This window comes from Phyllostomus discolor, chromosome 7, assembly GCF_004126475.2.
Source record: "Phyllostomus discolor isolate MPI-MPIP mPhyDis1 chromosome 7, mPhyDis1.pri.v3, whole genome shotgun sequence".
Taxonomy (NCBI): domain Eukaryota; kingdom Metazoa; phylum Chordata; class Mammalia; order Chiroptera; family Phyllostomidae; genus Phyllostomus; species Phyllostomus discolor.
The window spans coordinates 27,034,704-27,062,262 of record NC_040909.2 but is presented as its reverse complement, the minus strand read 5'-3'; the positions used below and the strand labels follow the sequence as shown (position 1 = coordinate 27,062,262).

General features: G+C 45.3%; 1 protein-coding gene across 4 annotated transcripts in view; it reads right to left on the bottom strand.

Annotated features, from left to right (window-relative positions):
• Positions 1–27,559, bottom strand: part of RFTN1 (raftlin, lipid raft linker 1) — a 186,516-nt gene that overhangs the window by 51,387 nt on the left and 107,570 nt on the right. For all 4 annotated transcript variants that reach the window (XM_036030605.1, XM_036030607.1, XM_028518801.2 and 1 more), the window contains exon 5: positions 5,301–5,625. In XM_036030605.1, coding sequence (XP_035886498.1) covers positions 5,301–5,625 — 325 coding nt within the window. The remainder of the gene's footprint in view (positions 1–5,300; positions 5,626–27,559) is intronic.

Sequence of the window (27,559 nt, the reverse complement as noted above, 5' to 3'; positions counted from 1 at the left end):
GCAGCCAGAGACAGAAATACATTTTTCAGGAAGAAAAGGAAATACTGTTGGAATCACGAGCCTCCAAAGTATTAGTAGTAATGAAATATCGGGAGAAACCTGATTTCAAATGCGTAACCCTTTAGTAAACCCCTCCATCCCACTGTCTCCTTGGCCCCCATCCTCTCTCCGCTTACGTGGAAACCAGCCAAGAGAAACCGGCCCTGAATGATGTCCTTTGATGTTTTAATATTCTGATTCTCCAACACACATGAGCAGGCACCAGGGATTCCAGAAAGAAGCCCCAAGTTTGTTTAAAATTTCTCAGCTGCGCTGTGACTCTGTCATGACCCCAGCTGGAAGATATTTCCAGACATGGGACAGAAAGTCCCAAAGGAGGGGGAAGTCATTGTTTCTGAGAATGTTCTGAGAATGGCTGAAGACCTGGGCGGGCAGAGCACTGCAGAAGCATCACCACTGTCTTGTATCTCTGCCCTGGCCGGGTGGCCCAGTTGGTTGGAGCATCGTCCCTGTACACTAGAAGGTTGAGGGTTCAATTCCCAGTTGGGGTACATACAGGAGACAACCAATCGATATAGCTCTCACATCAGTGTTTCTCTCTCTCTAAAAATCAATAAAAATATGTCCTCAGGTGAGGATTAAAAAAATAAAACAACTGTAATGGTTTGCATTGGGAAGACTGGACTGTGGGCACCATGCTGAGAAGAGAAGGCAGAGGGCCTTGGGCCCATCTGGATTGCTGGATCTGGGAGAAGGCTGCTTCAGGCTTCAATCAGGCTCGGGGATGAATAGCAGGTCCCTCTGGGCCTGGCTGAGGCCTCTTTGCCCGGGCAAAGTTGGGAACCACTGCATGCACGGCGCACCATGGGAACCGGCTGGTAAGGATCTCAGCAGCCACAGGCATGCGCGCTGTATCGACAAGAGCCCCTCACCTTCCCTGTCTCATGTGACTCTCCCAATCTCCACCAATTCTGCACCCAGAAGCCTTAAATGGATTCCCCCAGAAATCACAAGCTGGTAAGTGGCAAAGCCAAGAGTCTTTCAAACCCCAAAGCCCAGGCTGTTTCCTAAATCTAACAAGAGGCTAATTTCATCAGTACACAGGGAGCAGGAGCTGATGACCATGGGTGGGAGTTCGATAGCTGTTTGTTAATGGACTGGAAGGCCAGAAAGACGGTGGCAGGTGGCAGACTGGGACGGGGGCAGACCCACGGGGTAGAACTATCCCGGGGGCTCGGGGAGGGAAGGCGGCCATGCACCGGAAAAGCCAGACTCAGGAGGATACCTCCTCTCTCCCCGCCCACACTGAGTGGCCCACCAAGGCAGCCTACTCACTAACATGCCTGCGTCCAAGAAGCACCCCTGAGATCGCTGGCTCAGGTTTCTGGCCGCCATTTCTAAGCATTTTAAGTGAGTGGGTACAGGGTAGGAAGGGCAGGGCTTTGGAGACATTTTATTATTATTTCAGTGACAGCAAGAACATGTCCAGCCTCCTTGCTTCTGTGACCAAAGTTGCAGCCACAGAGACGCAGAGGGATGGACAGGACAGGAACGTGGGAAGTGACAGGCGGATATCTGGTGACGCCTTCCTAACCTCCCTGCAGTGGCCTTCCCCACCCAGCCTGTTGGTTACACGTGAAGAAAACACGCTCCCCAGGGACAGAAACGCCCCCCAAGGGACCAGTCACGGGGTTGGGGAGCGTGAGAAGGGAAAAGGGAAGCATCCTGGGGAAGTGAGGCATGGGGCAGTCGCCGTGCCAGCTCAGGTGATCTCTGCACAGCGAGGCCACAGACCAACAGGAGATTCCCCTGGACCGGGAAATCAAAGTCAATGTGCAGGAAGAGGAGAAAACCACATGATGGGCCTCCCAGGGGCCCTAGTGGGCAAGAGGAGCACAACCTCTGGGCCAGAGCCGCTGCTCCCTAGAGCCTGTGGGAATGGGGAGGGGGCGACCTGCCCTGTTTCCGGATGAAGAATTCGCTGGCAGCCCTACCTGAGCAGCCGCAGCCCCGACTGGCTCCCCTAGGCCTCCTATAAAGGAAATAAATTAAACGAGGAGAAAGAGGGGGAAGGGAGGGAGGCTCCCTCAGGACATTTTAAAATTGTCTTGCTGTGATTGCCTATTTAAGCCCACCTGGCAGAAGGAAAAGTAAAAACACTTCACCCTCCTTAGGGGTCCCTGAGAGAAAGACAAGCAGAAATCTGAGCAAGCAGCAGAGAGGGGAAGCTTGGTGGTGGTGGGGGGGGGGGGTTGCTCATGAAGGGTGGTGCTCGTGGGGGGTGCAGCGTGGTGCAAGGAAGTGATAAGATTTCCCAGGAAAAAGATTAGGAGAGAGGTTGCAGTCAGATGAGGGCCATGGACAGAGCGGACAGGGTCCCTGGACCTCTGGTCTCCAGGTAGGCTGAACGCTGAAGCTGCGAGATGAACTTGAACTGTACGAGGACATGGAAATGGGCACAACAACAGCATCTTCTGTCACAGAGCTGCTGTGTGTGCAGTCAGGGCGACACACGAGTAGAACTCAAGTCACAGAGAGGCTGCCGCCATCGTGGCCATTGTCTGCCCTTCCGCCACAAGGCCAGGCACGGGCACTAGGAACCCCTGGGTGCTCGTTCACTGATGAAAAAAATCCAAAGGCTCGTATAGCCTACAAAAAGAGAAACAAGATACCACTGAGCTGCCTACAATTCAGAGAACCTGCAGCCTCCTGAGCAGAGGATCAGGGCCAGCTTCGTGTGCAGACAGTAGGCAGAGGCCCACCTAGTGAGATCGGGGGCAGGGGAAGGGGAAGGGGAGGGGGCGGTGTTATAATGTCCTCCACAGCTAAAATGCCCATCCACCGCTGGGCGGACCACCTCCTGACACGCGTGAACCCGTATTCTGCAGCCAAAATTAGTTTTATGCTAGAGAACAGGGACTTGAGGAAATGAGACACAGGCCAAGACATGTGGGTGTCCAGGGGTCTCTGTGTGTTTGATGAGTGATGGGGAAGGTGAATAGTCACAGGGCAGCAGAAGGCACCTGGGGGAAGGGTGGGTCCTTGGACAAATCTCCCCAATTAACTCTCCCTGGGGTTGATCACAGAAGGCAGGACATCTGGAAAGTCTTGGAGAAAAGTGGATTCTGGCACAGGGGAACTTCAGTATTAACTGCCTCCTTTCTCCAAGTCATGGTTCCATACAGAAGCCAAGGTCAGTGGCCAGGACTGTACCCCAATAATAAGAGCTCACACTCACGTGTCAAGCAGTGCTAAGTCCTTTATATGTACATCTCCTTTAACCTTTCAGCAAGGAAGGACTGTCCTATCCCTATTTCACAGGGTAAGACCCTGATGCACAGAAGGGTACCTTGGCCCGATGACTGCCTAGCAAGAAGATAGCAGGCAGAGTCTGGGTTCCTAACCACTGGGCTACCTGCCCCTCCACGGCTCCTGACCCTTTCTCCTGAGGGTGTCAATGCATGTCCTGAAGCCTCACCCCCTCAAGCTCCTGGATTGTAGAGAAGAGCCTCCAGGAGGCCCACCTTCCTTCTCAGGATTCAGGGTACGCACACACAGCCCGGAAGCGATGACAGAGGGAGGTTTTTGGAGCGAGACTTGGGCATTCATTAGGAGGTACACACGGGGTCTAACTGTTCTCTTAGCTACTCGGGAGGGAGCAGAAGTCTCCCTCAAGCAGCGAAAACCCCCCTAAATGAAGAGCTCTACTTCACAGCATATTTAAGAGGGACCCAGGCCACATGAAATGGTAATCCTAATGTGTCCAAGAGCTGAGGCAACACCCATCTCTCTCTCTAAATCAACTTCGCAAGTAAGTCCCCTGAATGATCTGCCCTATGATTTCCTTCTCAGGAAGTACTGACAAGCCCTGGCCTGATGGCTCATTTGGTTAAGGCATCATCCTGATACATCAAGGGTGTGGGTTCAATCCCTGGTCAGAGCACATACAAGGATCAACCAATGAATACATAAATAAGTGGAACAACAAAAATTGATGTTTCTCTCTGTCTAAAACCAATTAAAAAGAGAAACTATTGTCATAACCAAAAAAAAAACTTATTTCACCTTCTTTTCTATTCTCAAAGTATGAACTGTTCTTCATCATTTATTTAAGGCTAATTTCAAGAATTAGTAAATAAATCATAACATTAACCAGGGAGATGACCCAGGAAGGCAAAAGAGAAAGGTCTCCTATAGCCCGGGGGTCTCCCCCTGGCAGTCTTATCACTAATTCATCTTCCAAAGACTAGAAGAGGCCACACAGCTCATATTTGGTCGTACATGGCTCTCAAGAAATGGCTGGATGCTAGATCTCCTGGAGAAAGAAGGGGACAGGGAATTGTGGGGGAAATGAAGAGAAATGCCACTCTCTAAAAACTGAGGTTCTCAGGACATCTTTTTGGCCTAACAGAGTGTTATACAGGAAGGCCCAGGGAGAGAGGTGAACTGGGATGGTGGCTAAGCCTGCCTGGGGTCACGTGCCTGATCTGCCAATTTTCAGCCCAGACAAAGAGTTTTACTCTCTGAACCTCAGTTTCCTCAGCTGTGAAATGGGCAATGATACAAGAGCTCACCCAAATCCTAGGGCTATAGGGAAAATAAAGAGGTCGGTCATAGAAAATGTTTATTGGCACAGGGCCTGGTACCTGGAAGTATTAATAAAGGTAGGCTACTATCGCCGCAGTTGTGCTGATACGTGAAGTCCCCAGCCTAAAGCGCATGCTCTGCTGGCCGTTATGATGTGAATAAGAGGATTCACACATCCTTGGCCGAGTGTTCTCGCCGTGGTGCTGGTCAATCAACTATACGAAGCTCCCTGAAATCTGGTTGTTTACAGCCTAGTCAGTTGAATCACCAGCTTCCCGCACAATCTGGCCTCAACTGGCTCTCTGGATTTCTTTCTTCAGGCAGACATTCAGAGCCAGCGAACCACAAGTGGTGCGTCCGTTGTGCACCGGAGCCGGCACGTTAGCACTTCCTGTGCTAGAGCCGGGTAACTCAAGGGCAGTGCGAGAGCTCGGGGCGTGAAATAACTCGCATTCTAGAATCCACTTCAAACATGACATTTTGGAGCAACTGCAAGCCAAACTGATGTGGTTCTGTGCTCCTCAGAAGTGACAACTTCAGTATGTAAACAGTCAGGAGGCCCCCAAAAGTGCTTGACAAAGTTCCCCCTATTTGACAGATGGCTGTCTCCACACTCTAATTCCATTTCTTTTTCCTAAAATGCCAGAGGGATTACTAAAAAGCTGTAAGCCTCTCCTCCCGTGGGTCACAAGTCCCTGTGCTGACATACTTACTTCCCGAGAGTCTTTCCTCACGCACTTCACACAGGTCACCATCCGGTCCATCCAGGGTCTTGGAAAACTCTGCACCGTCCCCTTCTTCCAGAGGCAAGCTGGGTTGTTCGGCCAGGGGTGCCTCCCCTCCTGGGCGCTGGCTTGGCTCCGGGCTTCCATCCACCCCTGCCGGGGCGCCTGGGTTCTTCTCATCCCCACCCCCTCCGGGCTCAGCTCTCCCATCTCTGGCCTCCACCTGGGGACTGCTGCCTGCTGAGTTCCCGGGGCAGTGGTACTGAGGTATGACACCGACGAATTTCAGGCCCCGACTTGCAGCCTCCTGGATCTGTGAGGCAAACAGATGAAGGGAACCATGTGAGCGGGATGCTCGACCAAATGGGGGACGATGTGCAACGTCCAAAATGACCCGCCGTGGGCCTCGAGGATATTTCAGTGTGAACATGAACTATATCCAGCCAGCGGAGGCCCCGTGTCCTCAAGGAAGTACCCACCCCCACCCCGGCCGGACCCAGGGACAGGGCATGGGCCTTATTATTCTAACTATGGAAAAACAATGCATTGGGCTGTAAGGGACTGGGATTACCTCTCTTTGAAACACTGCACTAGTCTTTACTACTTATTTTTTTTTCCTAAGAGGCTAGAAAAAGGTTATAAAAGGATGAGCTAGTACAAAGAGAGTTTGAAAGAGGAAGTTCATTTGGCAGGAGTTTCTTTTTTCTTATTTTTTTCTTTCTGATGAATCACCTACTTCCTGCCAATCAAGCTACTGTACAAGCCAGTATTCTGCATAACCATATACTAAGTACCAGATGACATTTTATGACCCAAAGAGCTTCCTCTTTTAAACAATTGTTTTGGCAGTGAAGGGCAGAGGTGGGGAAAATCAGCATGGTGGGAAAGCTGATGCGCACATTCCCGAGAGAGGGGACGTGTGATGGACACCTACTCAGTGGTACTCTCAGTCCCAGGCAAAGCTGGAGGAGCCCCAAGACCACGCCTGGCCCGCAGGCATCGTTCAGCACACTGGTGATTTTGATTTTGCAGCTCACCATCCAGTCTAGGTAATGGGTACTTTCCATCTCACTTCCTGAGCACGCAAAATGGGGGCGTAATGGCCACACAGAGGACCGTGGCATTTTAACTCTCCTCTCCCTATAAAATTCCCCCAAGCAACTGAATGTAGCAGTCATACATGAGGTGGGGGGGGCGGGAAGGAAAGTAATAGCTTAATACAATCAAGCAAAAGCCAGGCAAAACTAGAAGATGAACATTAGGGGACTTTCTGAGCAAGGATGCTCAAACAGGTCAGGAGGTAGAGACCTCAGAGCCGGGCTAAGTCTTAGTCACCAGCCCCTAAGTGGATGACCTTGGACAATCTTGAGTCTCTGCGGTGATCATCTCCTGTCATTTGAGAAACCAGCATGGAGCTGCTCTCTCTAAGGGAGATGCAAGCCTTGGCAGCCCTCCTTGGATGAACCGCCCAAACTTTCAGCAGAAGGGCACTTCAATTCAGCACCGTATACTCTAGAAAACAGTCTGGGGCAGTTGCTAATGCACAGTCCAGGATTTCTATAAAGTCTAGCCTGTGCTGGACACAACAATAGTGATAATAGTAAAGTAGTAATTACCACTGACTGCAGTGCCTGGCTCTGCATTAGGCACTTTTATAAATTGTTTTAATTCTTCAATGACTATGCATGGTATTGTTGGATCTCCATTTCAGATGAGGACACTGAGACACATTAAATCATGAAGCAAGCAGGGAGCAGCCAGTGTTCAAAGCAAGGTCTGGCTCAGACCCAAGCTCATTCTCTTAACCACAAGATTCTAAGGGGATACATCAAGACACTAAGTACATACATGTTTTTGGACATGTGTGTGTTCACACATATGCTCATAGTTGGCTCAATTCACTCTTCAAAACTTTAAAAAAACCTTAAAGTCATCCTTCATTCTGAAAACTCATTTTTCACTCATTAATCTGTGATATCCACCTACTTTTATAAATTATTTTGGAAAGCTTATAAAACTTGTGTTACACAAGTAACAAAAGAGTGGGGAGATAATTATACCAAAGAACCTGAGGCTAAGGGAAGCTACCGCATACAAATAATAGCTCTGAGCTTCCTGGTAACACGGGCAAAAGGGGAAAGACAATGGATTTTACTGTCCTCAAATGAAATGAGGGAACATACACAGCCAATAAAAAAGAAGCATAGTTTGCTAGTAAGGAACAGAGAAGCTTATTGGATGACTCTTGTAGAGGTACAGAGCAAATGTGTCTTCTTTTGTTTCATAGAAAATGAGGAGACATTTTTTTCTTACACCACTTATATATTCTTAACCCTTGAGAGCATTATGCTAAAGCACAAATCTTTGAAAGTCCTTCTACATGAAGCTAAAGTGAAATAATCCAGGGAGTTGCCAGACTTTAAACTTACTGGCTTTTGAGAAAGAGAGAGTTTTTTTTTTTTACGATTTTATTTATTTATTTTTAGAGAGGGGGAGAGGGAGGGAGAAAGAGAGAGAGAAACATCAATGTGTGGTTGCCTCTCATGTGGTCCCCACTGGGGACCTGGCCCACAACCCAGGCGTGTGCCCTGACTAGGAATCGAACTGGCGACATCTTGGTTCACAGCCCGCACTCAATCCACTGAGCTACACTAGCCAGGGCTCGAGAGAGAGAGTTTTTTTTGTTCCACGTATTTATGTATTCATTGGTTGCTTCTTGTCTGTGCCCTGACCGGGGATCAAACCTGCAATGGTGGGTGGTGTATCAGGACAACGCTCCAACCAAGCTACCTGGCCAGGGCCAAGGCAGCATTCTGAAATGTGTCAGAGCCTGGGAACTGGGCCGCTTCAGCACTAACTTCCCAAATTCCCTCTGTGGTGCAGTGACCTGCCTTTTCTCTAGCCTTAACTGCTTGTGCAATCATGCCGCCAGCCAGCCTACTCTTCTTCAGAAGGGTTTGAGAAGATTGGCTTTTCATTTACTTTTAAACACATTATGCAAATTCCCAATGCATTAAAACCTGGAGCAAAAGTAAACTATAACTGAACTTCTACAAATTTCTAAATTTGAAAAAAACATATCATCAATTTCCAGATACAGCTATTTCCACCCAAGCTGCAGACCTGTGTCTCGGCTCTCAAGCCCCACTAGACTTCAGTTGGACTTCCTCCCTAATAAACTGCAAGTCTGAGCCTCTCCACTTCTGCTGGCTTGAGGAACAGGTGCATAGCCCCTGCTACCGGCGGTTCACCACCGAGAACACAGCTATGACCACTGAAACATTTAAGAACTGGTCCTGCTGAGGGCTCAACTACTGGTCAGTCTCAACTTGAGTCACAGCGTTTGAGGGCAGAAAGGCCTGGCTTGGAACCCAATACATGACTCACTGGCTTGGGGAACCAGAATGTTACGTAAGTTCTCTGGGCCTCAGTTTTCTCATCTATAAAATGAGGGTAACCATACTTTCCTTGCAGCTGCTCTGAAGACTAGACAAGATTATGTACGGTAAGTGTGCCGAAGGACGGGGCACCCAGAAGGTACTCGTGGGCAGCATTATTGCTCTCCCGTCTCTCCTATCAGTCCCAGGCTTCCGTGGCCCTGCAGAGATGCCTGACAGTCATCCAGAGCGAGGAGGACAATCTGGGCACAGGGCACTTCTCCCACCATCTCCTTCCTCCCTGGGGCTTGAAGAATCTAAGAGGCTTTGACATAAATCAAACATGCACCCTCCCCCCATATCCCTTTGCCCTACTGTGCTGCAAACTTGTCCTCTATGCCCAGGGTTCTCAAAGTATGGTCCCATATCAGCAGCAGCAGCATCCCCTTGGAACTTGTTAGAAATGCAAGTTCTCAGGCCCCACTGAATCAGAAAGTCTGGGGATGGGGCCTGGAGATTCATGTTTTAGCAAGTTCTCCAGGGGATTCCAGCACACTCTGAAGTCTGAGAACTACTTCTCTGGAACAGCAATTTTCAACTGGTGTGCCACAAGAATTTGTAAAACATGTAGTACCTGACTATTTAGTCAGGGGCACTGACCTCTTTTCCCTTAGATTGTCAAATAAAAAATGACAACAGACAATACAACAAGACCCACCCGGTGTGAATGCCCTGTCTTGAACAAAAAATGTATACATCAGATAATCGAGCTGCATCTTATCGGTCACATTACATAATAAGTTCGTGTCTGACTGGCTAATTCTTGGTACCAGAAATCCTTATATATAAGTATAGGCACCTGATTTTTTTTAAAAAGTCACTTTGGAGGAAAAAAAAAGGGTAGGCAATTACATTAATTTTGGTAAATCAATCAGAATTATACCTGTTTTTGTCAGATCAGCAAAAATGTATTTTGTGTGTGCTGCAGACTTCGAGTCTCTGTCACCACGAGAGGAAAAGGCTGGAAGTCGCTGCTCCGAGAGCACGCGTTCCACGAGGCAGGGTTCTGTGCGCCGCTGTGCCCCAGTGCCCCAGTGCAGACTGGTGTCTGGCACATGGAGTGGGTGCTCGAGATATATTTGTTGAGTCAACAAATGAACACATTAAACAATGAGCAAAGATGCATGGCTCCTCTCCCAGGATGAGCTCCTGGAAGGTAGGATTGGAGACTGATGTTTCAGCTCCAGAGTTCAACAAACATTTACTAAGTCCCTACACTGGCCCAGACCGACACTGCGCTTCCGTGTTGGTTATACACAACAGGTGCCTGGTTCTCAAGAAGAAGCAGCCAAGTATCGTAAAGAGGCTTTAAAAGTAATTACATGAAGATGGTGGCACAATAATACTTATATTATAATGTCATCTAAAGAATGAAGATCCTAAACTTTATAGACACAGAATTATGATGGCTGTGTAACCTTTCTATATGTGTATAAGTTTTCAAACTTTATCTAATGAACATGCATGTGACCTTTAAAATAAAAAAATAAATAAATATTCCAAAAATCTCTCATAGGATGTGACAGACTTCTCAAACGAAGTGATAAGATAAATGCAGTAATGGATATAGAAGTACACAAATAACAGGGATGAAAGTGATTATGTCTGACTGAAGGGGAGACTGAGAAAATTTTTTCACAAAAGATCAGGGCTGTACTACACATGAAATGGTGTAGTACAACTGGGAGAGTAGGGGAGTGTGGCAGAACTGGAATGTTTATGCTTCACCTTAACCATTGTAATTCAATTTTCCCCCCAAACATTGTGCCAGACAAAATCTGTTTGGGGACCAAATCCACAGGAGGCTTTGCAGGGTGAGCAGGAGTTCACCGGATAGGTGAAAGGAAGGGAAAAGGGCAATGTCGACAGAAGGAAGGGTCGTGCTGGGCAAAAGCTTGATGGTGGACAACATCTTGATGTTCTCAAGAAACTTCTCAAAATATTTCTGGAATGTGACGTGAGAAACCAGCAATGCCCCAACATGAGGTCGAACCAGAAGCCACAAGGGCCGTAACACGAATGCCAACAAAGTCTCTCTCTTTACCCTGCAGGCCAGCATGGCCCCAACTTTCCCACTAAGGCAACTCCAACAGCAGAGGAAAGGGGGGGTCTGGGGGCAAATTACAAGATTTCTTTGCTCATTGTCTTTTATCTTAAACATTAATGAAAATGTTGCATCCTGCACTACAGCACTGAACAGCATCGAAACTTCCTAAAGTATGCCAAAGTTAAAAAAATATGCCAGAGTTAAATTGTCCTCACCCCACCCCAAGACTTCCAGGGAAGTTCACGTCTTGGGAATATGAAACGTCTTTCTGCATAAATCTTTGTCCACAGCTCTGCTTAGTGTGTCTTTGGGTGGATTCCTAGAAATGGAATTAATGGGTCAAGGGGTACTAACTTTACAAGGGCTTTATACAGGCTGCCAGACTGTTTACCAGAAATGGTGAGCTGTCCTTTTTAACCAGAAGAGCTGCATTTAGAATCTATACATATCGGTATTTGGATAAACCATGGGGGCCTTGCCACTTCTGGTTTTCTGCCTTACTCTAGTGTAGGCACTTCCTCCTCTCTTTTTCATAAAGTCATTTGACTGTCTTTGTCCCACAGAGCCCTGTGTGTCCCATTCACTCATCTGTTTCTTGTTCATTCACAGCCTTTACTGAGCAAGTCTCAAGTGCGTGGTTATGGCGGGGATCAGGTGGTGTTTGGCAGGGTTCATCCTCTGCCCATGGTGACCTCCCGTACTCACCCGGGTATAGCCCCTAGACATATGTTGACTCTGTCCAAATCCGAAGCCCACAGTCCTGATTCTCCTCTGGGGCTGACATACACGACTAGTGACCCCAGCTGATGGGGTCCACCATCGACCTCGTTTCTCAAACTGGCATTTTCCTTAGCCTTTCCTTTCTCTGATCCCATGTGTCCACTCGCCACATCCTGACAGATTTAACCCCTCCCCGCCTCCCCGCAAGTTTCTGGAATCTCTGTCCCTTTCTCCATACACCTGAGTTCACTTTATGCTAGGTGCTCAACGTTTGCTGTTGGTCACCACCATTGCTTCAAGCTACACCAGGTCTTCATGAGCATCGAGTCAAATCGATATGGAAAATCAAATCATGAACACCCAGGTCACCTTGGTTACAAAATTCCCCACAAAGTTTCTCTAACTGTGATCAGTTAAAATAATGACTGTTAACACTGTATAGCTCTTCTGCCAAGAACTTTAATATGCATGACCTTAGGCCTCAAAACAATACCTTACCGGTCAAACGCCCCAGGGGGCATCACAGGGAAAGCCTGGAATGACTCTGAGTCGCCTAAATCCAGCCTGAAGCTCCTTCAATAACACCACTCTTTCCACTTTCTATAACCCAACCTGCACCAAGAGACCCAGCTGGACACCAGTTTAAATTGAGATACGCCCTCACCCACCTTCTTCTCATTTCTGCTGCATTTAGTAACTGCCCCACTCACAAGACTGAAAGAAGTAACATTGCTGGTTTTCGCACCAAATATTTAAGAAGGCCACTTCTTAAATGGATCCAAGACCCCATTCAATGGCTCTATAATGAGTAAGAACAAATTTGATAGTAACGATATTTTCCCAACCTAAATTCCGGAATCTCACAATGTGAAAAAGATTTTTTTGATAAAGTTTATTTCTATAAAATGTCTCAATGCATTGTTAAAAATATCATCTTTGGATTATATTTAAAGAATCATTTTTATTCAAAATAACAACAGGGTATTTTCTGGGATAGTCCCAGAAAGTCTAGAACATATTGTCTGTAACTCTACTTTCAAAGTGAATACCATGCTGCTAATGGTAAGTGCAGATATATACTAGACCAGTCAGTCCATGTATTCGTGTCTTGGGGCACATGTACCAGTCAGGGTGAAACCAGCAGGGGAGAAACGGGACATGGGCTGGGTTTAGCAGAAATGAAAGCTATATGTAACACAGGAAAAGAAGCAGAAGAGACTCCTGCTGATGGATCGATGGGAACGGCAATGCCCACAGGTTATATTAGATGGTATAGGTGAAGGGTTATAGACGCTGTAACACCATTTTGTCTGAATCTAACAAAGAAGGTGTTGTGGGTCATTTTGTGCGTCAGCTCGGCTAAATCAGGGTGACACATGTTTGTTCAACTCTAGTCTAGATGTTGCTGCAAAGATATTTTTCAGCGGTGATTAACATCTACTCTCCATTTACCTGAAGCAAAGCACATTACCCTCCTTACTGTGGGTGACCTCACCCAGTCAACCCCAAGTCTGGGCTTACGAGCACAGACTGGGGTTCCCCACAGGAGACGGAATCCTGCCTCCAGACAGCAGCCCAGGAAAGCGGCCTGAGTTTCCACCCTTTAGACTCAGCACTGCGATGTCGCTTTTATCTGAATCTCTAGCCTGTGAGATGGCCCTACGGACTTTGGACCTGCCAGCTAGCACAACTGCATGCAGTGAGCCAGTTCCTTAAAGTACATAAATTTCAATCTCTCTCAAGAGGTATACATATTTATATATAAATATATTAATTATACAGATTATATATTATATATCTTAATATATGAGTTATATATAGAGAGATTATATATTATATATATCTTGAGAGAGAGACAGCTAGACAGACAGACAGACGCAGTCATCCCTCTGCATCTGTGGGGAACTGATTTCAAGACCTTGTGGATAACAAAATCTACAGATGCTCACGTCCCTTATATAAAGTGATATAACATTTGCACGTAACCTAGGCACAACCCCCTGGATACTTTAAATCATCTCTAGATTACTTATAATACCTAATACAGTGTAAATGCTATGTAAACAGTTGTTACACTGCATTGTTTAGGGAATAATGACCCCAAAAGTCTGCACATGGTCAGCAGAGATGAAACCATCATAGGCCTCACTACACAGTACACGTCAGCAACAAATAACACTTTTTTTCCCAAATATTTTCAGTCCGTGGCTGGTTGAACCTACAGATGTGGAATGTATAGATACAAAGGGCTAACTATAATCCTATCAGTTCTGTTTCTCTGGAGAACTTGACTGTCCAGGAGGAAGGCAGGTAAAGGGAGTGAGGGGAACAAGGTAGCACAGGGCAGGCTGATGGAGGTCCCTTACTACATACCTGACTTGGCGTGAAATGAAGAGATGCCTAAAAGTTCTTATAAGGCAGTGGGAGAGCACGTACCCAAACAGAAACAAAACCAGTAGGACTTATTCTCGTATTGATCAAGGTGCCGGAGGGCAGGCTGAAGTGCAGCGAGAAGGCTGGCACCCATTACTGCTGCCCAGGTCAAGGAAATTTCCCCACCAACTTTTGGGGCTGGGGAAGTTAAATCTTTAATTGGTAGACTTCGTATCTATGAGGTTTAGGCAGTTTCTAACTTTATGATAAACTTCATGGAATTCCCATCACTGATGAGCTAATTAATGCTGGGACTCAGAAACTTACTGACTTTCTAAAGCTACAGAGCTGGGCTGTCCACTTTGGTAGTCATTAGCCAAGCTTGGCTATTTGAGTTCAAATAAAATTTAAAAACAAATTCCTTAGTCACGCTAGCCACACTTCAAGTGTTCAGCTTGTGGCTAGTGGCTATGTACTGGACAGCACAGACATGGAACATTTCATTCATCACAAAAAGTTCTATTGGACAGTGTACCTATAAAGCATAATAAAACATAAAATACTGAGTGAATAGGAAGAGTTTTTAACAATGATTTCAGAGGCATATAATAAAGGGTAAAGACCAAACCTCACACACACACAGCTCCCAAATAAACCCTAGCCCAGACCACTGCTCCCTCTGACCCTCCCTCATAACTCTTAGGCAGCCGTTCTGTGACTACTGACATTTTAAAGTGTTTGGGGATCCATGACACACATACAGAGAACCTACAAACAGAGGCATGTTCTGTATGCCAAGAGCAGGCACAAAAATGCTGCTCTGGATTACACAGTTATACACGAGTCTTTACGGTGAATATTTTATCATACGCACACAACCCTTCCCATCCTTTGTCACCTAAACTTTTGTACAGCTTTCTGAAAAAGGAAAGTTCAAAAATAACATGGGTTTTAGCTCACCTCTGAAGCTGCCTTTAGTTCTGATGTGTTAACGCTTAGCTGCAGGAATTGAAAGCTTTATCAAGCACTGCTGGGTGTTTAGCTCTATCTGGGGCCACAAGGAAAGAGCATGTAGACCATCTGGTGGTGTGGTTTTCTCTTCTAAAGACTGAGAGGTCTTTGAATGAGCCCTGGGCAAGGAGATTGAGACTAATGGCTTTGGATCCAGCTCTGCCACTCACTAGCTATGTTACTAGTCAATAATTGATTTACCCGAGCCTCAGTTTCCTCATCTATAAAATGGGGACATAACACTCATTAATTCATTCTACAACTACTTACTCAATACCTACTAAGGGAAATCAATAGTGAGCCAAGCAGGCAGTGTCTCTGACCTCTTGGATTGAATATGTGTCGGTCTGACTCAAGGGGGAACTGAGAAACTCTGAAGAGTTAATATGGTCCATCCTTATCAAACTGTCCATGTTCAGTTTGAGGGTCCACTGCTTGGCAGGGATGGGGTTTGGGGAGGAGGTACTCCTTTATTCTTCCCTGCTATTAAGGGTGATTTGGAGTTCAGGAAATGCTGAAAGCACTGAAAAAACTGTAAATTCCCTTAAAACAAAAGGAAGAAGCGGGGTCCATTTTTTTTTGGTGGGAGTAGACAGTGAACCCATCCTTTGGTGGTTCTGTTCAGGGCAGGCATTTCTAACCAAAGAAGTCTTATTTACCCTCAACTCTGTGTTAATTGACTCAGTTCTTTCACTTAGATTGTGCTATAATTTCACAATTCAGTAAAAAGGTAGTGTATGGGAGTTAAAGATAGTGTGACTGAGAGGGGGTGCCGTTCAACTCCCACTGCCCAAAGATCTTCAACTAGCTCTTAGTGCCCCCTGAAAACGAACCCACCAGGATACTCCCACTTGTGTCAAAAGTCTAAATAAAAAATGCAAACAAGGTGAACAAGAAAGGAAAGGCCTATTATCTGTGAGGAATAACCCAATGGTACCTGACAGCAATCACGTGGCCAGCAGAGCAGGGCCAGAGCTGTACCTCAGGAAGCCCTGGAACAAGCATCTGCACCACTGTCAGAAAATTACTTCCAAATTCTGTCACTACTTTTCTTTATTTGTTAGCATCATTCTTCTCATCTAGAAACAATTTTCTCTGCGTGGAAGAAAATATGGTCATTGCCAACTTCTGGGTATTTTTGCTTACAGCTTAGTTACTGAAGATAAAATGGCCTAAACTGCCTGGTTACCCACAGCCAAAAAATCCCAGGGAAGGCTTCTGATTGGCCCAACTTAGGTCAGTTATTTACTTCTTGGCCAATCAGCTCTGGCCAAGGGCAGGGTGGTTCCCATTGGAAATTATACAGCTACACTGTGGGAACAAAGCAGCCCACCAAAGCAACATTTTGGGACCAAAAAAATATTTAAATATCTATCATGTAGATACATTATCATGTGAAATAAAATCTGAAATTTTTTCAGGACCCACATGTACTAAAATGAAGAAAACATAAGCCAAGCATTATATAAGGCAACTAATATTTAAGTCAAATAAAACTAACCAAGTAAATCAATATCACCATAATGTTGATATACAGGGTTGGAAAAAAGTAGGTTTTTAGATGCGAGTATGCAAAAACACAGAGTTTATTCTTCTATTACTATTTATTTATTATCATATTATTTTCCATATAAACATCTGTAAACTTACTTTTGCCCCCTGCCCCCCTTATATTTTGGTCCAAGTGGTTCCTGCCTCCGTGCACCAGGTAATTTTGTCTGCGGACACATAGCGGTCCACTAACCACTTCACACCCCTGTGTGCTTATTATGCCCATCTTTGTTTATTATGTCCATCAGGTCTGCTCAAAGTATTTCCCCCTACCTTTACTGAGATATCACTGAAGATAGTTTTTAAAAGCTGTTATATCTACAGGCCCTGGCCAGTTAGCTCACCTGGTTGGAGCATCATCCTGATACACCAAGGTTGTGGGTTCTATTCCTGGTTAGGGAACATATAAGAATCAACCAATGAATGCAACAGATCAATGTGGTTTTTTTTCTCTTTCTTTCTCAAATCAATCAACTTAAAAAGACTATTTTCTGGAATCAATGTCCAACCCCCAACCATTCCCCTCCACAGAGCGGCTTGACATAACAGGAGTGCGCCCAGACCAGGAGGGGCACAATGGAAAGAGAACATGCTGCAGTAGATGAGTGTCATCACCTCTGGCAGATTTTCACTGATGCTTCAGATCCCTAAACTCTCTCAGCAGAAGCCTGTCAGGGGAGTTTAGCAGGTTATGTGGTGGCCTGTGCTCAGATCAAGATCCGCAGAGCAAAAGCCAAGACCTCAGCCTAAGGGAGCTGCCGTCACCCAGGCAGGAGCACTAAGGGGGGAAAGACCTTCCAGGAGCATCTGCCATTGCCCACAAGTCTGCAAGAACCCAGGCTTCCACGAATGCCAGCACACGCCCACAAAGGAAATGGATAAATTAAATCTCGGGACAGTATGCCAACAAAGCATTTACAGAGGCTCTCGTCACAGTCTCGTGGGAAAGTCACAGAATGTGTGCCGGACCTCACAGTGTGTTGTCCTGTGGTTCCCTAGACCCACGGTTGGTGAAATAACCCTGCCCACAGGTAAAATCTGCGATTCCAGAAATGATGCGAAGGAAGGATTCCCACAAGGCTAGCAAAGGCAAAGAGGTAAGAAAGTGTCATAATTAAGTAAAGAGAAAATTTCAATGTGCCTGCAACTAAAATCCACAGTCACAACAGCTTAAATTTACTGACAGTTCACCATGTGCCAAACACCGTTTTAAGGGCTTTGCAGGGATTAATGCATTTAATTCTTACAATAACCATGTAAGTAAGTATTCTTTTTTGTCCCCATGTTACAGGTTAGAACTCTGAGGCACAGAAAGGTTGCAAAATGTGCCCAAGTTCACACAGCTAGCAGTAAATGGCAGGTAAGAGCCCAACCCACCAGTCTGGTTATAGAGTCCATATTTCTAGCTATTACACTGCTCAGCGTATTACAGCCATTAGAGTATGTCCTATACTCGTGCTATTCTGTGAAATGCCAGGGCCAGATCTTCAAGAGTGTTGAATCTTTAAAGTCTGCACATTTTATTCGATAGGTGATGAGATGCCATCATGGTTTCTGAGCGGCAGTGACATAACCAGGCCTATTCCAAGGGAAATGAATCTGTCCACAGGATGTGGTATGAATCAGGTGAGAGGTGGGGGTGGTGACAGAAGTGAGCAGACCGGAGGGAAGGAGAGTGGCTGGAGGCCTGGGAGTCACCGCAGAGCTCGTGGGAGAGGTCACCAAGAGCCCCCCCTTGCCATGGGAAAGGATGTGAGAGGGAGATGGGAGACCAAAGCAGAGATGGCAAGCGATCTGTTGACTAAAAGGTGGTATGCCACAGGGTTCTGCCGTGTTCAGCTGCTGCTGGCTGATCGTCCAAACAAGGACACTTTTGAAAGCAAAAGGTGAAACTGTTAATAATCAATTAGGCTGTGAAGACAGGCCTGAGCCAGGACTGTCCAAGCAAATGGAGACCTAGGGTCTCCCAGGTAAACATGACCGACAGTGAAAGCTGCTTTAAAAAATAGGCAGATGACCGTTCTCTCTCATCCTTCTCTGTCCGGTATGTGATCCACTTCTCTCATCACTCTCCTGCTATCACATCCTGTGCTCTCTCTGCCCAGCTCCTCCCACAAATGTCAAATCCATCCCGTCCACTCAGGGTCACAAGGAAGGCTCAAGGTCTTCCATCAGTGGACACCCTACTGACCCACAATCTTTCCATCTACCTCTAGGCAGCGACATTGTCCTCCCCCTTGGGGGGTCCTCCTCCACACCTGGTTCATTCCCCTCCACCTTGATAGCCTTTGTGTTCTTTGCCATTCAATTTTGTTCCCATCTGGGGACCTCAGCACTTTGTAGCAACCTCTCTTTGGGATGTTGCTCCACTAAGTGTCCCCATAGCTGTTTTCCCCTTGTTACCAGGGTCCCATTTAAGGCCTTCCCTGAATTTCTAGTCTAAAAAATGGTCACCTGGTCACGTTTCAGCATCTCTTTGTTTCATTTTCATCATGTCCCATATTTTCACATTTTTTAAACTCACTTCTTATCTTTCCCAGTTGCACAAGATCCCTGTTAGGCTAGGAATACTGTCCACTTTCTTTCCTGTTACATCCCCACCCTCTGAAGCAGTTCCTGGTACCTCTAGTAAGTACTCAATAAATGTTTAATAAAGGAATGAATAGGTAGGAGATTAAATTTGCAGAATCTGAGGTTACTTCTAAGTGGAAACTTCTATGAGTCTATAATTTCAGGAAATAATCCATCTGGGGCCAGTAATGTTTCGCAAATAAATACACTCATTTGAGATTTTGAAAACCCACACATCACTTGCTACTTGCACCATTTTAACAGAGAAGAAAACTGAGGCCCAGAGAAATTAGGGGGTTGCAGGTCCAAGAGTACATCTCAAGAAATCAACACTGTTCAACTTATTTGCAGCCCTTGGGTTTTCAGTCCATCTCCTGGCAAACCAGGTCAATCCTCCCCTCAGGAAAAAGGAACTATGCAGCAACAATTTGTTAATATCAGTATTTCATATCAAGGTAAAAAAAAAACACCTCACAACTGGGCATTCCACTAGGCCTTCTTCCATAAAGGTACTACCTGAGATAAAACACTGTATTTCCAAGAAAGAAAGAAAGAAAGAAGGGAGGGAGGGAGGGAGGGAGGGAGGGAGGAAGGAAGGAAGGAAGGAAGGAAGGAAGGAAGGAAGGAAGGAAAGAGCGAGCGAGCAAAGAGAAAAAAAAACCCCAGCAAGAATCCGGAATCCTGGAGCTGCTGAGGTTGACAACCCCAATTTTATACTTTGCTAATTCCAGTGACCCTGGAATTACAAGCTCGGAGCAAAGGACCCCAAGGGTTTATTAAGACTCCTGGTGAATGTTCTGGAAAACCAGTTTTAGAGTCTTCATGGAACTCAAATCTCAGCACCACAGTTTAAATGACTGAAGTGAAAGAACACAAGTTTGAAGAACTTTAACCAGGAACAGATGTTTCCCTTCACACCACACTGCTTTAACATCCAGTATTCGTGACTTTTTTTTTCCCACCATCCCCTGATTTACATAGGCTTCCAAAACAATAATGAAAGGCACTCGAACAAAATGTTGAAATGGTGCAGTTGGACCAATGCTATCCTGGTTTTAACCCCTGGTTAAAAAACCCTTTTCTATTCTCATGACTCCAGACCAAGCAAAATATAATGCGGTCCTAATGGCATTCAAAACCCCTGTGGTAAATGGGGCAGTTCAACTCAGTATTTGGGATGGTTTTCATTACAATGTGCAAAGAATGAACGTTTTATTGTTCTTTTATAAATACCCTGGAGAACCCCGGAATGGTTTTTCTGGAAGATGAAAATGATTTAAAGAGAGTTTCAGATCTCATGAAGATATGTGATCTCTTTAAGTAACAAAGAGGGTTTTTTGTTGTTGCCATTGTTGGTGGTGGGGTCTTTGCAGTTACAACTGTTGAGAATTCACCTAAGGACCTGATTCAATGCCCAATAACCCTTATATGCAATACTCAACCTCTCTTTCTACTTCTTCCCTTTGTTTTTGTTTTTTATATGTTCCATATTAGCCCCTCCTGTCCTCTCCTAGCAGAAAGACCTGTGAATGAACAGAGCACACTCTGAATTCATGTATGAGGCAGAACTGTATTTTCCACAGATGGCCATAGCAATATTTTTCGTCCACCTGTCTGCTAGAAGCTTGTCCCTACGTCACCAAGAGTGGAGTCTACGTCTCTCTATTTGAACCAGTGCCAGCCTCCACCAATGAGTAAGGGTAAAAGGATGCGATGTGACTTTGGAGGCCTGGTTGTAAGAATTCCGTGAACTTCCACCTTGTTCTCTTGAGATGCCTGCTCTGAGAACCCAGCCATCACGTCAGGAGGAAGCCCAAGCAGTTCGTGGAGAGGCCCACAGGCAGCCACGTGAGTGTGTCATCCTGACACTGGGTCCCCCAGCCACTGACAAGTCACCCCGGCTGCTCCCATGTGCCGCAGAGATCAGCTGTCTCTGTCAGGGCCTTCCCAAATTCAAAGCTGTGAGCAGAATAAATGAATGTCGTTGTAAACCACAAAGTTCTGCGGTGGTTCGTTACACAGCAACAGCGATCCTTTTAAAATACAGTAATTCTCACTAATTCATACCTATGGGAAGACACCAGACAGCAGTGATTCCTTAGAGTAAAACTCGCCACCCTTTATAAAGGGTGCAGTTAGCAGCCCTCTTAAATATGCACAAATGCAAATGAGGACAACACGAGCACTTTCAAGGAGTGGGCCTTTAGGGGCACGCTTTAATAAAGAGGTGAGAGCAAGCTGTAATTAGCCTCTGGTTTGTGATGATGCATCCAAAACTGCTGGAGGGAGCAGGTACCCCGAGGGGAGGCCTGCCCCCGCGGGGTGCCCTGCATTATTCATTGGCTGAGCGATCCTGTAGGCAAACCAGCGGAGACTCAGTCCTTGTTTGTGACAAGTTACAAATGTGCAGCCCATGAATTAATGATGATGTTTTACTATTCAAGAGCGACACAGAACGATGCCCACATTCCCTGGCACCGTCAGAGTCAGGAAGGGTCACAGGGATCCTGGGCTTGAGGCTTAGGGGGAAAAATCCACCGGTGTTATTCTTTAGGTGCCACAAAGAGAACCTTCCCTTGCCCTCTGGGGAGTGTCTCAGAAGTCAGAGCAGCAACTGCCTCTCTCTTTCAAAACGGGGAAGTCATCGGAATAAAGTTTCCACACCAACTGAATAATGAAGAAGAGTTCCATGAAAAACTAACTTTATTTCTACCAGGAATAGATTTATGCATGTTCTTTAAAAGTTTTTCCATCTTTTCAAGCATTCTTCTTCTGACTTCTACTCCCTGTACCCTCTGCATCTCAACCTTTTTCTCTCGGAAGGACTTTGTTTATACAAGCTTCTTGGACTGCCTTCTGCTTCATCATGCCCCACCACTGCCGACAGTCCCATCCCTACTTAAAGAAAATGTGGTAGAGGTTCACGATGGAATATTATTCAACCGCTGCAAAGAAGGAAATCCTGCCATCTGCCACAACATGGAGAGGCCCGGAGGGCATTAGCAAAAGGAAAAAAAGTCCGACAGAGAAAGACAAGTACTGTATGATATAACTTACATGTGGAATCTAAAAAAGTCAAACTCGCAGAAAGAGAGAATAGATGGTGGTTCCCAGGGACTAGGAATCAGAGGAAACGGGGCAGTGTCGGTCGAGGGGCACAACTTTCCAGTTACAGGATGTTCTGGGGTGTGACGTGTACCGTGGTGACTACAGTTAACAGTGATGTATTCTGTATTATATAACTGAAATTGGCTAAGAGACTACATGCTAATATTCTCACCACAAAAAAATGGTAACTACGGATATGTTAAGCAACCTTAATGTAGTAATCATTTCACAGTGTGTGGGCTTATCAAATCCTCTTGTTGTACACCTTAAACTCACACAATGTAACATCCCTGCCACTCCCTCTGGTAACATCCCCCCCACCACAAACAATAACATCCTACTACCCCTCCTGCCTGGATACCTTTCAACACCTGGGCATGCTGCTGCTACAGGGCTAACAGAATGAAGACATAGATTGGGAATTCATTAGTTACAGCAGAAACTCTGGTTTAATCTATTTTCTCTTATTGCTTAGGCTGGTAGATTTCAGCACCACTTACATAATGGTGATCTATCTTGTTTTTCAGTCTTTTAAACACTTCAGCAGTGAGAAGTGATCCAACAAATGAATCATTTTACGTTTAGATTTTCCTCACCACAGATTTTTTTCCACTGGAGTATCAGAAGGCAGCGTTTGCTTTTAACCTTTAAAAAAGCTTGTAAAAAATGACAGCCCTTATCTTGAGCCCCAATTACAATGATTACTTAAGGGGAAAGACAAAAGTGGTTATCAATCAACAAACATTGATTTACCAAACAAAGAGCACAAGGAATGTTAAGATGTGCCCAGAAAAATTCATAAAATGAAGACATATGGCAGTAAAATTCAGCATGTCACAATCACAAAATAAATAAAATAAGCCTTTGGATAATGAGGGAGAAATAATTGAAAAGCCAGGGTCGACCACAGAAACAGAGAATATTACAGATTATCAACGTGCAAAAGCCTCATTTCACAGGAAGAAAATCGACAATTCCGGCAGGATTTTGTGCCCTGCCTGAACGACTACCAAGTCCCGGGTTATTAATTAAGTAGCAGGTTTCTTTTACTGGAATCAGGAGAAAATTCTGGAATTGGGCTCTTAAAGTTCCAGATTTCTCCGGGAAGGGCAAGTCAGTTTCAGTGATTGAGTACTTTGGGTCCAAGAGCTCCCCACCCCCGCTCCTCCCACCCCCTCACCAGCTTCAGCACGGCTGACCGATCCTGACGGGATCTGCTCGCTCCCTGAGTGGGGATGCTCCCCAAGGCAGGAGGGGGGAAACCTTAACCGGGCTGTAATCCTGTCCCCTGGCTCTCCACACCCTCAGAAAAGACTGCAGATAATTTCAGGGAGAAAAAGTGAAACCTTCCAGTTTGCGGAGCAGATACAGCTGGCAGCCTAACTGCCTGCCAGGATAAACTCCACTTCTCCGAGGAGACACCCCGCCCTCTCCATGCCACCAGGTTAATCCAAGTTCCCACATTCATTATCTGTGCTGGATGCCAGGCAAGCTCTGCAGACAGGAAGGAGGTCTCGCTGAGCGGGGATGTTCAGCACCTCTGAACAACACAGATGGGGAGGTTCAACCTGTGCTGTAAACCCGCGAGCCCGTCAGCTGCCACATGTGTTCCCTGACAGTGCTAAGGAGCATTCAGACATGCTCCATCTTCTAAAAACACAGATACGCACACATATAGACATACGTGCACACATATGTGTGTACGCACGTACACACACATATGATGCATGCATGCCATTTGAGAACATTTCCTGGTGATAACAGCACATCCCATATTTGCCAACGGGTCTGCTGGGAAGCATGAAGCAGAAAGGGGGCATATAATCAATCCTCCAGGTCACTTCCAGGGAGGGTTTACCCAATAAGGTTCAAGCACCCTCCAAGCCCTCTGAAAGAGCTTCTGCATGCAAGTTACAGGGAAAGAAGAGGTGTGAGTGCCCGTCCACCTGATCTTCATTGCTTCACCTCTGGGAGCATCTGTTCCCACGCAATCGTGATGCCTTTCGAGCCCCAGAGCCCCACGGGCTGACACTCCTGCACCCCGTAAGTTTTCACTGAGCTTCTACTATGTGACCTACACTCTTCTCAGCATAGAAAAAAGAGACAGGAAACCATAAACATAATAACTAAGTAAAAAGAGTAAAGTTTCTTAGCAGGTGAAAAAAGCTACAGATAATAGAGAACCAGAGAAAAGGGAATTACTAGGGTAGGAAGTGGCAAGGGATAAGGTGTTTTTTTAAATATGGGTGGGCAGTGTGGGCAGGTGTGCTGAGAAGGTAAATTTGCACAAGGATTTGAAGGGAGTGAAGGAGTTAGCCCAGCGGAGATCTGGGGGAAGAAGACCCATCGAAAAGACCCCGCCTGCCAGGAGCCCGTATTCAAGAACCTCAATGTGCTGGCCTGGCTCAGGGTAAGCTGGGCAGGGCATGCACAGTCCGTAATCACCACACGCTAAGCTCCTGGACTCCACTGTCTCCTGGGCTTCTACCACCCAACTGCTACTGCTCAGAAGACAGGGCATCACTTCATATACTTACAGACTTTCACAAAGTCTCTCACAATGCAAGGACCCTATCACTTCACACTGAATAGCAAAATGCTTACCGAGGAAAACACGCTAACCAAAGGCAGTCCGGGATGTTTCCTGAAGGCATCAATGGACTTAATTTTCAAAAAGGAGGAAAATGAATTTCACAAAAATTCAAAATAAGTCCTGCAGCACGAGACAAAATTTGGGGTGCTGCAATGAGCAATCTGCTTTTTTTACATTTTATTTTTCAATTATACTTGACATTCAATATTGTTATTGTGTATTAGTTTCAGGTGTACAGCATGGTGGTTTGGCAATCATATGCCTGACAAAGTTTCTCCGGGATAGTTCTAATACTTCTTACTTTAAGATTGCTTTTACAAAGAATGTGGGAATTCTATAGGCAAATGAAAATAAACAAGCTACAGGGACACAAATGAATCTCACAAAGAATGTTGAGCAAAAGAAGCCACTTATAAGAAAACCCACTTATATAAAGTTCAAAACAGGGTGCAGCCAACCTTTGCCATTAGAAATTAGACAGTGGCCGCCTTTGGGGTGGCGGGGGGAAGGGATGGTCAAGGCCACAGGGGAGGCTTTGAGCCCTTCTTCCATTTCTTGCCCTGGGTGCTCATGACCCAGGGGCATACATTTGGTACTGACTCACTGAGCTGTACACTCGTGATTCATGCAGTCTCCTGTTACTTATGTTATCTTCAATAGCGTGAGATTGTTCTGTTCCTAAAGAGCAGTGCAGCACAAGTGGTTGCATTAGGGAGATTTCTCATTCACACAGGAGCTGGATAACACCGGTCCTAATAGTAAATGAATGAGCACTTATGACTTACAACTGAGTTTTTAGAGATGGCATCATTCATTAATATTAAAAGCACTGAATTCTGACCAATTTGGAGGAAAGTAAATATGATGAGCTTGAGACCGTTGTCACATGCCCCCAAAAGTCACTCTGGTGACGCTAAAGACAGTGAAGGCAAAGATGCCTGCAGAGTGTAGGAATAACATGGTTTCATGAAACGGAAACACGGGGAACAAAAGCATTATTTCCAAATTTATATATTTTTCAGATATTATAAACTATGCATGTATGACTAAATTAATAATTTTTAAACAGAAACTTAGTTATTTCAAGTATATTCTTAAAAAGTTATACAGTAAAGTTTTGGCCTCAAACGGTTGTCTGGAGTTTTCCGTGGGGAAAATTTGCTTTGGTTATCCAATATAAGCTATATACTGCTCCCTGCTTCCTGTGGCTGACAAGACTCATAATCACAAACATATATATATATATTTTAATCCTCACCTGAGTATATGTTTATTGATTTGAGAGAGAGAGACACACACACAGGTCGATGGGAGAGAGAAACGTTGACTGGCTGCCTCCAGCACACAGCCCGGCCAGGGCAAATCACAAGTGTTTTGTATCCACTCAGAAAACATGGGAAACTGAAACTGTTTAAGTGAGTGAATCCTACAGACCATGTTGCCCAAGATGGTAGGCAGCCACTATCCATCCACATGTGGCGATTGCGCGTACAATGTGGCTGGAGAGACTAAGGAGCAGAATTTTTAATTTTACTAAATTTTAGTTAATATAAAATCATATGTAAATTAAAAAACAGAAGAAGTATAAAATATTTGTTTTTAAATATAACTTTATTTTATAGTATATGTCACCTTAACTGCTGAAAATTTAGCATCTGAATTAAGATGTGATAATAGTGTAAATTATATACCAGATTTCAACGACTTAGTTTATTTAAAAAATGTACAGTATTTCATTACATGTTGAAAAAGTAATATTTTGGATATATCGGGTTAATTTAAATACATTACTGAAATTAATTTCACCTTTGTTTTTACTTTTTTTAACATGGCTGCTAAAAACTTAAAATTACAGAGGTGGTTCAAATTATATTTCAGTGGGGTTAAGAAATAAAATGTCACTTTTGATCAGAGACTATAGAGGAGATGAAAGAATGAAAAAATCAAAGCTGGGGAAACCGGTGTATTTGAAGATCTGATTAATAACTGTGGCAGAAGAAGTTGGGGGAGGGGCGGCCCAGGAAGCCCGTCCTTTTCAGAGGTGAGGGTCTGCTGAGCTGAGACTGACCCACACAGCAGCGCAAACGCTATCTGCGATGCCACAGCCGTCAGCGAATCCAGTGACCTCGTTTTTTGCTGACTGTGGTGGAGGACTGTGATGTCTGTTATTAAAGAGGCAGGAAGAATGACAGGCACCAAGCACATGTCTTTCTGGGGGGACAAAAGGGAGGAGGGAGTTTTAAATTGCCCTGCTCCAAATCTCCCCTCCATTAGAGATTGGGGTGAGGATTAGAAAACACACTTACAGCAAGTGTCTGGGTGGAAAGATTTGTTTTAACGGAACCAATAAAATACAATAAAAGCGCTTGATTCATGTGAGCCTATGGAAACTCTGTCTTCTGTATTTTGCCGTGTATAATTGGTACGCATATTTTGTGAGCTTTATATACGGGATCAGTATACCCACTATTGTATCCATGGTATGTAGTCATTATATCCACGTATAATGCACATCCTTATTTTTCCCACAAAAATTTGGGCAAAAAAGTGCACCTTATACATGGCAAAATACAGTGGCTGGAGAGAGTCAGTACCAGGAACCCACTGTGAAAAGAGGAACCCGGTGCTGACCACACACACATGGCCTGTGATTGTTCATGGTCAGTGGGTTCCTCACTGACTTGGTACACTTTCCAAAGGATGCTTCATGGTATACACAGGTGTTTGGGGAGGAGGAGAAGTGAGGGGAAAGCACTGAGAAATGCTGAGTGAGTTAAAGTAAGCAGATTTCTTCCAGCAGACCTTTTCAGACCTTTGACTTTTTTAAGAAGCATCA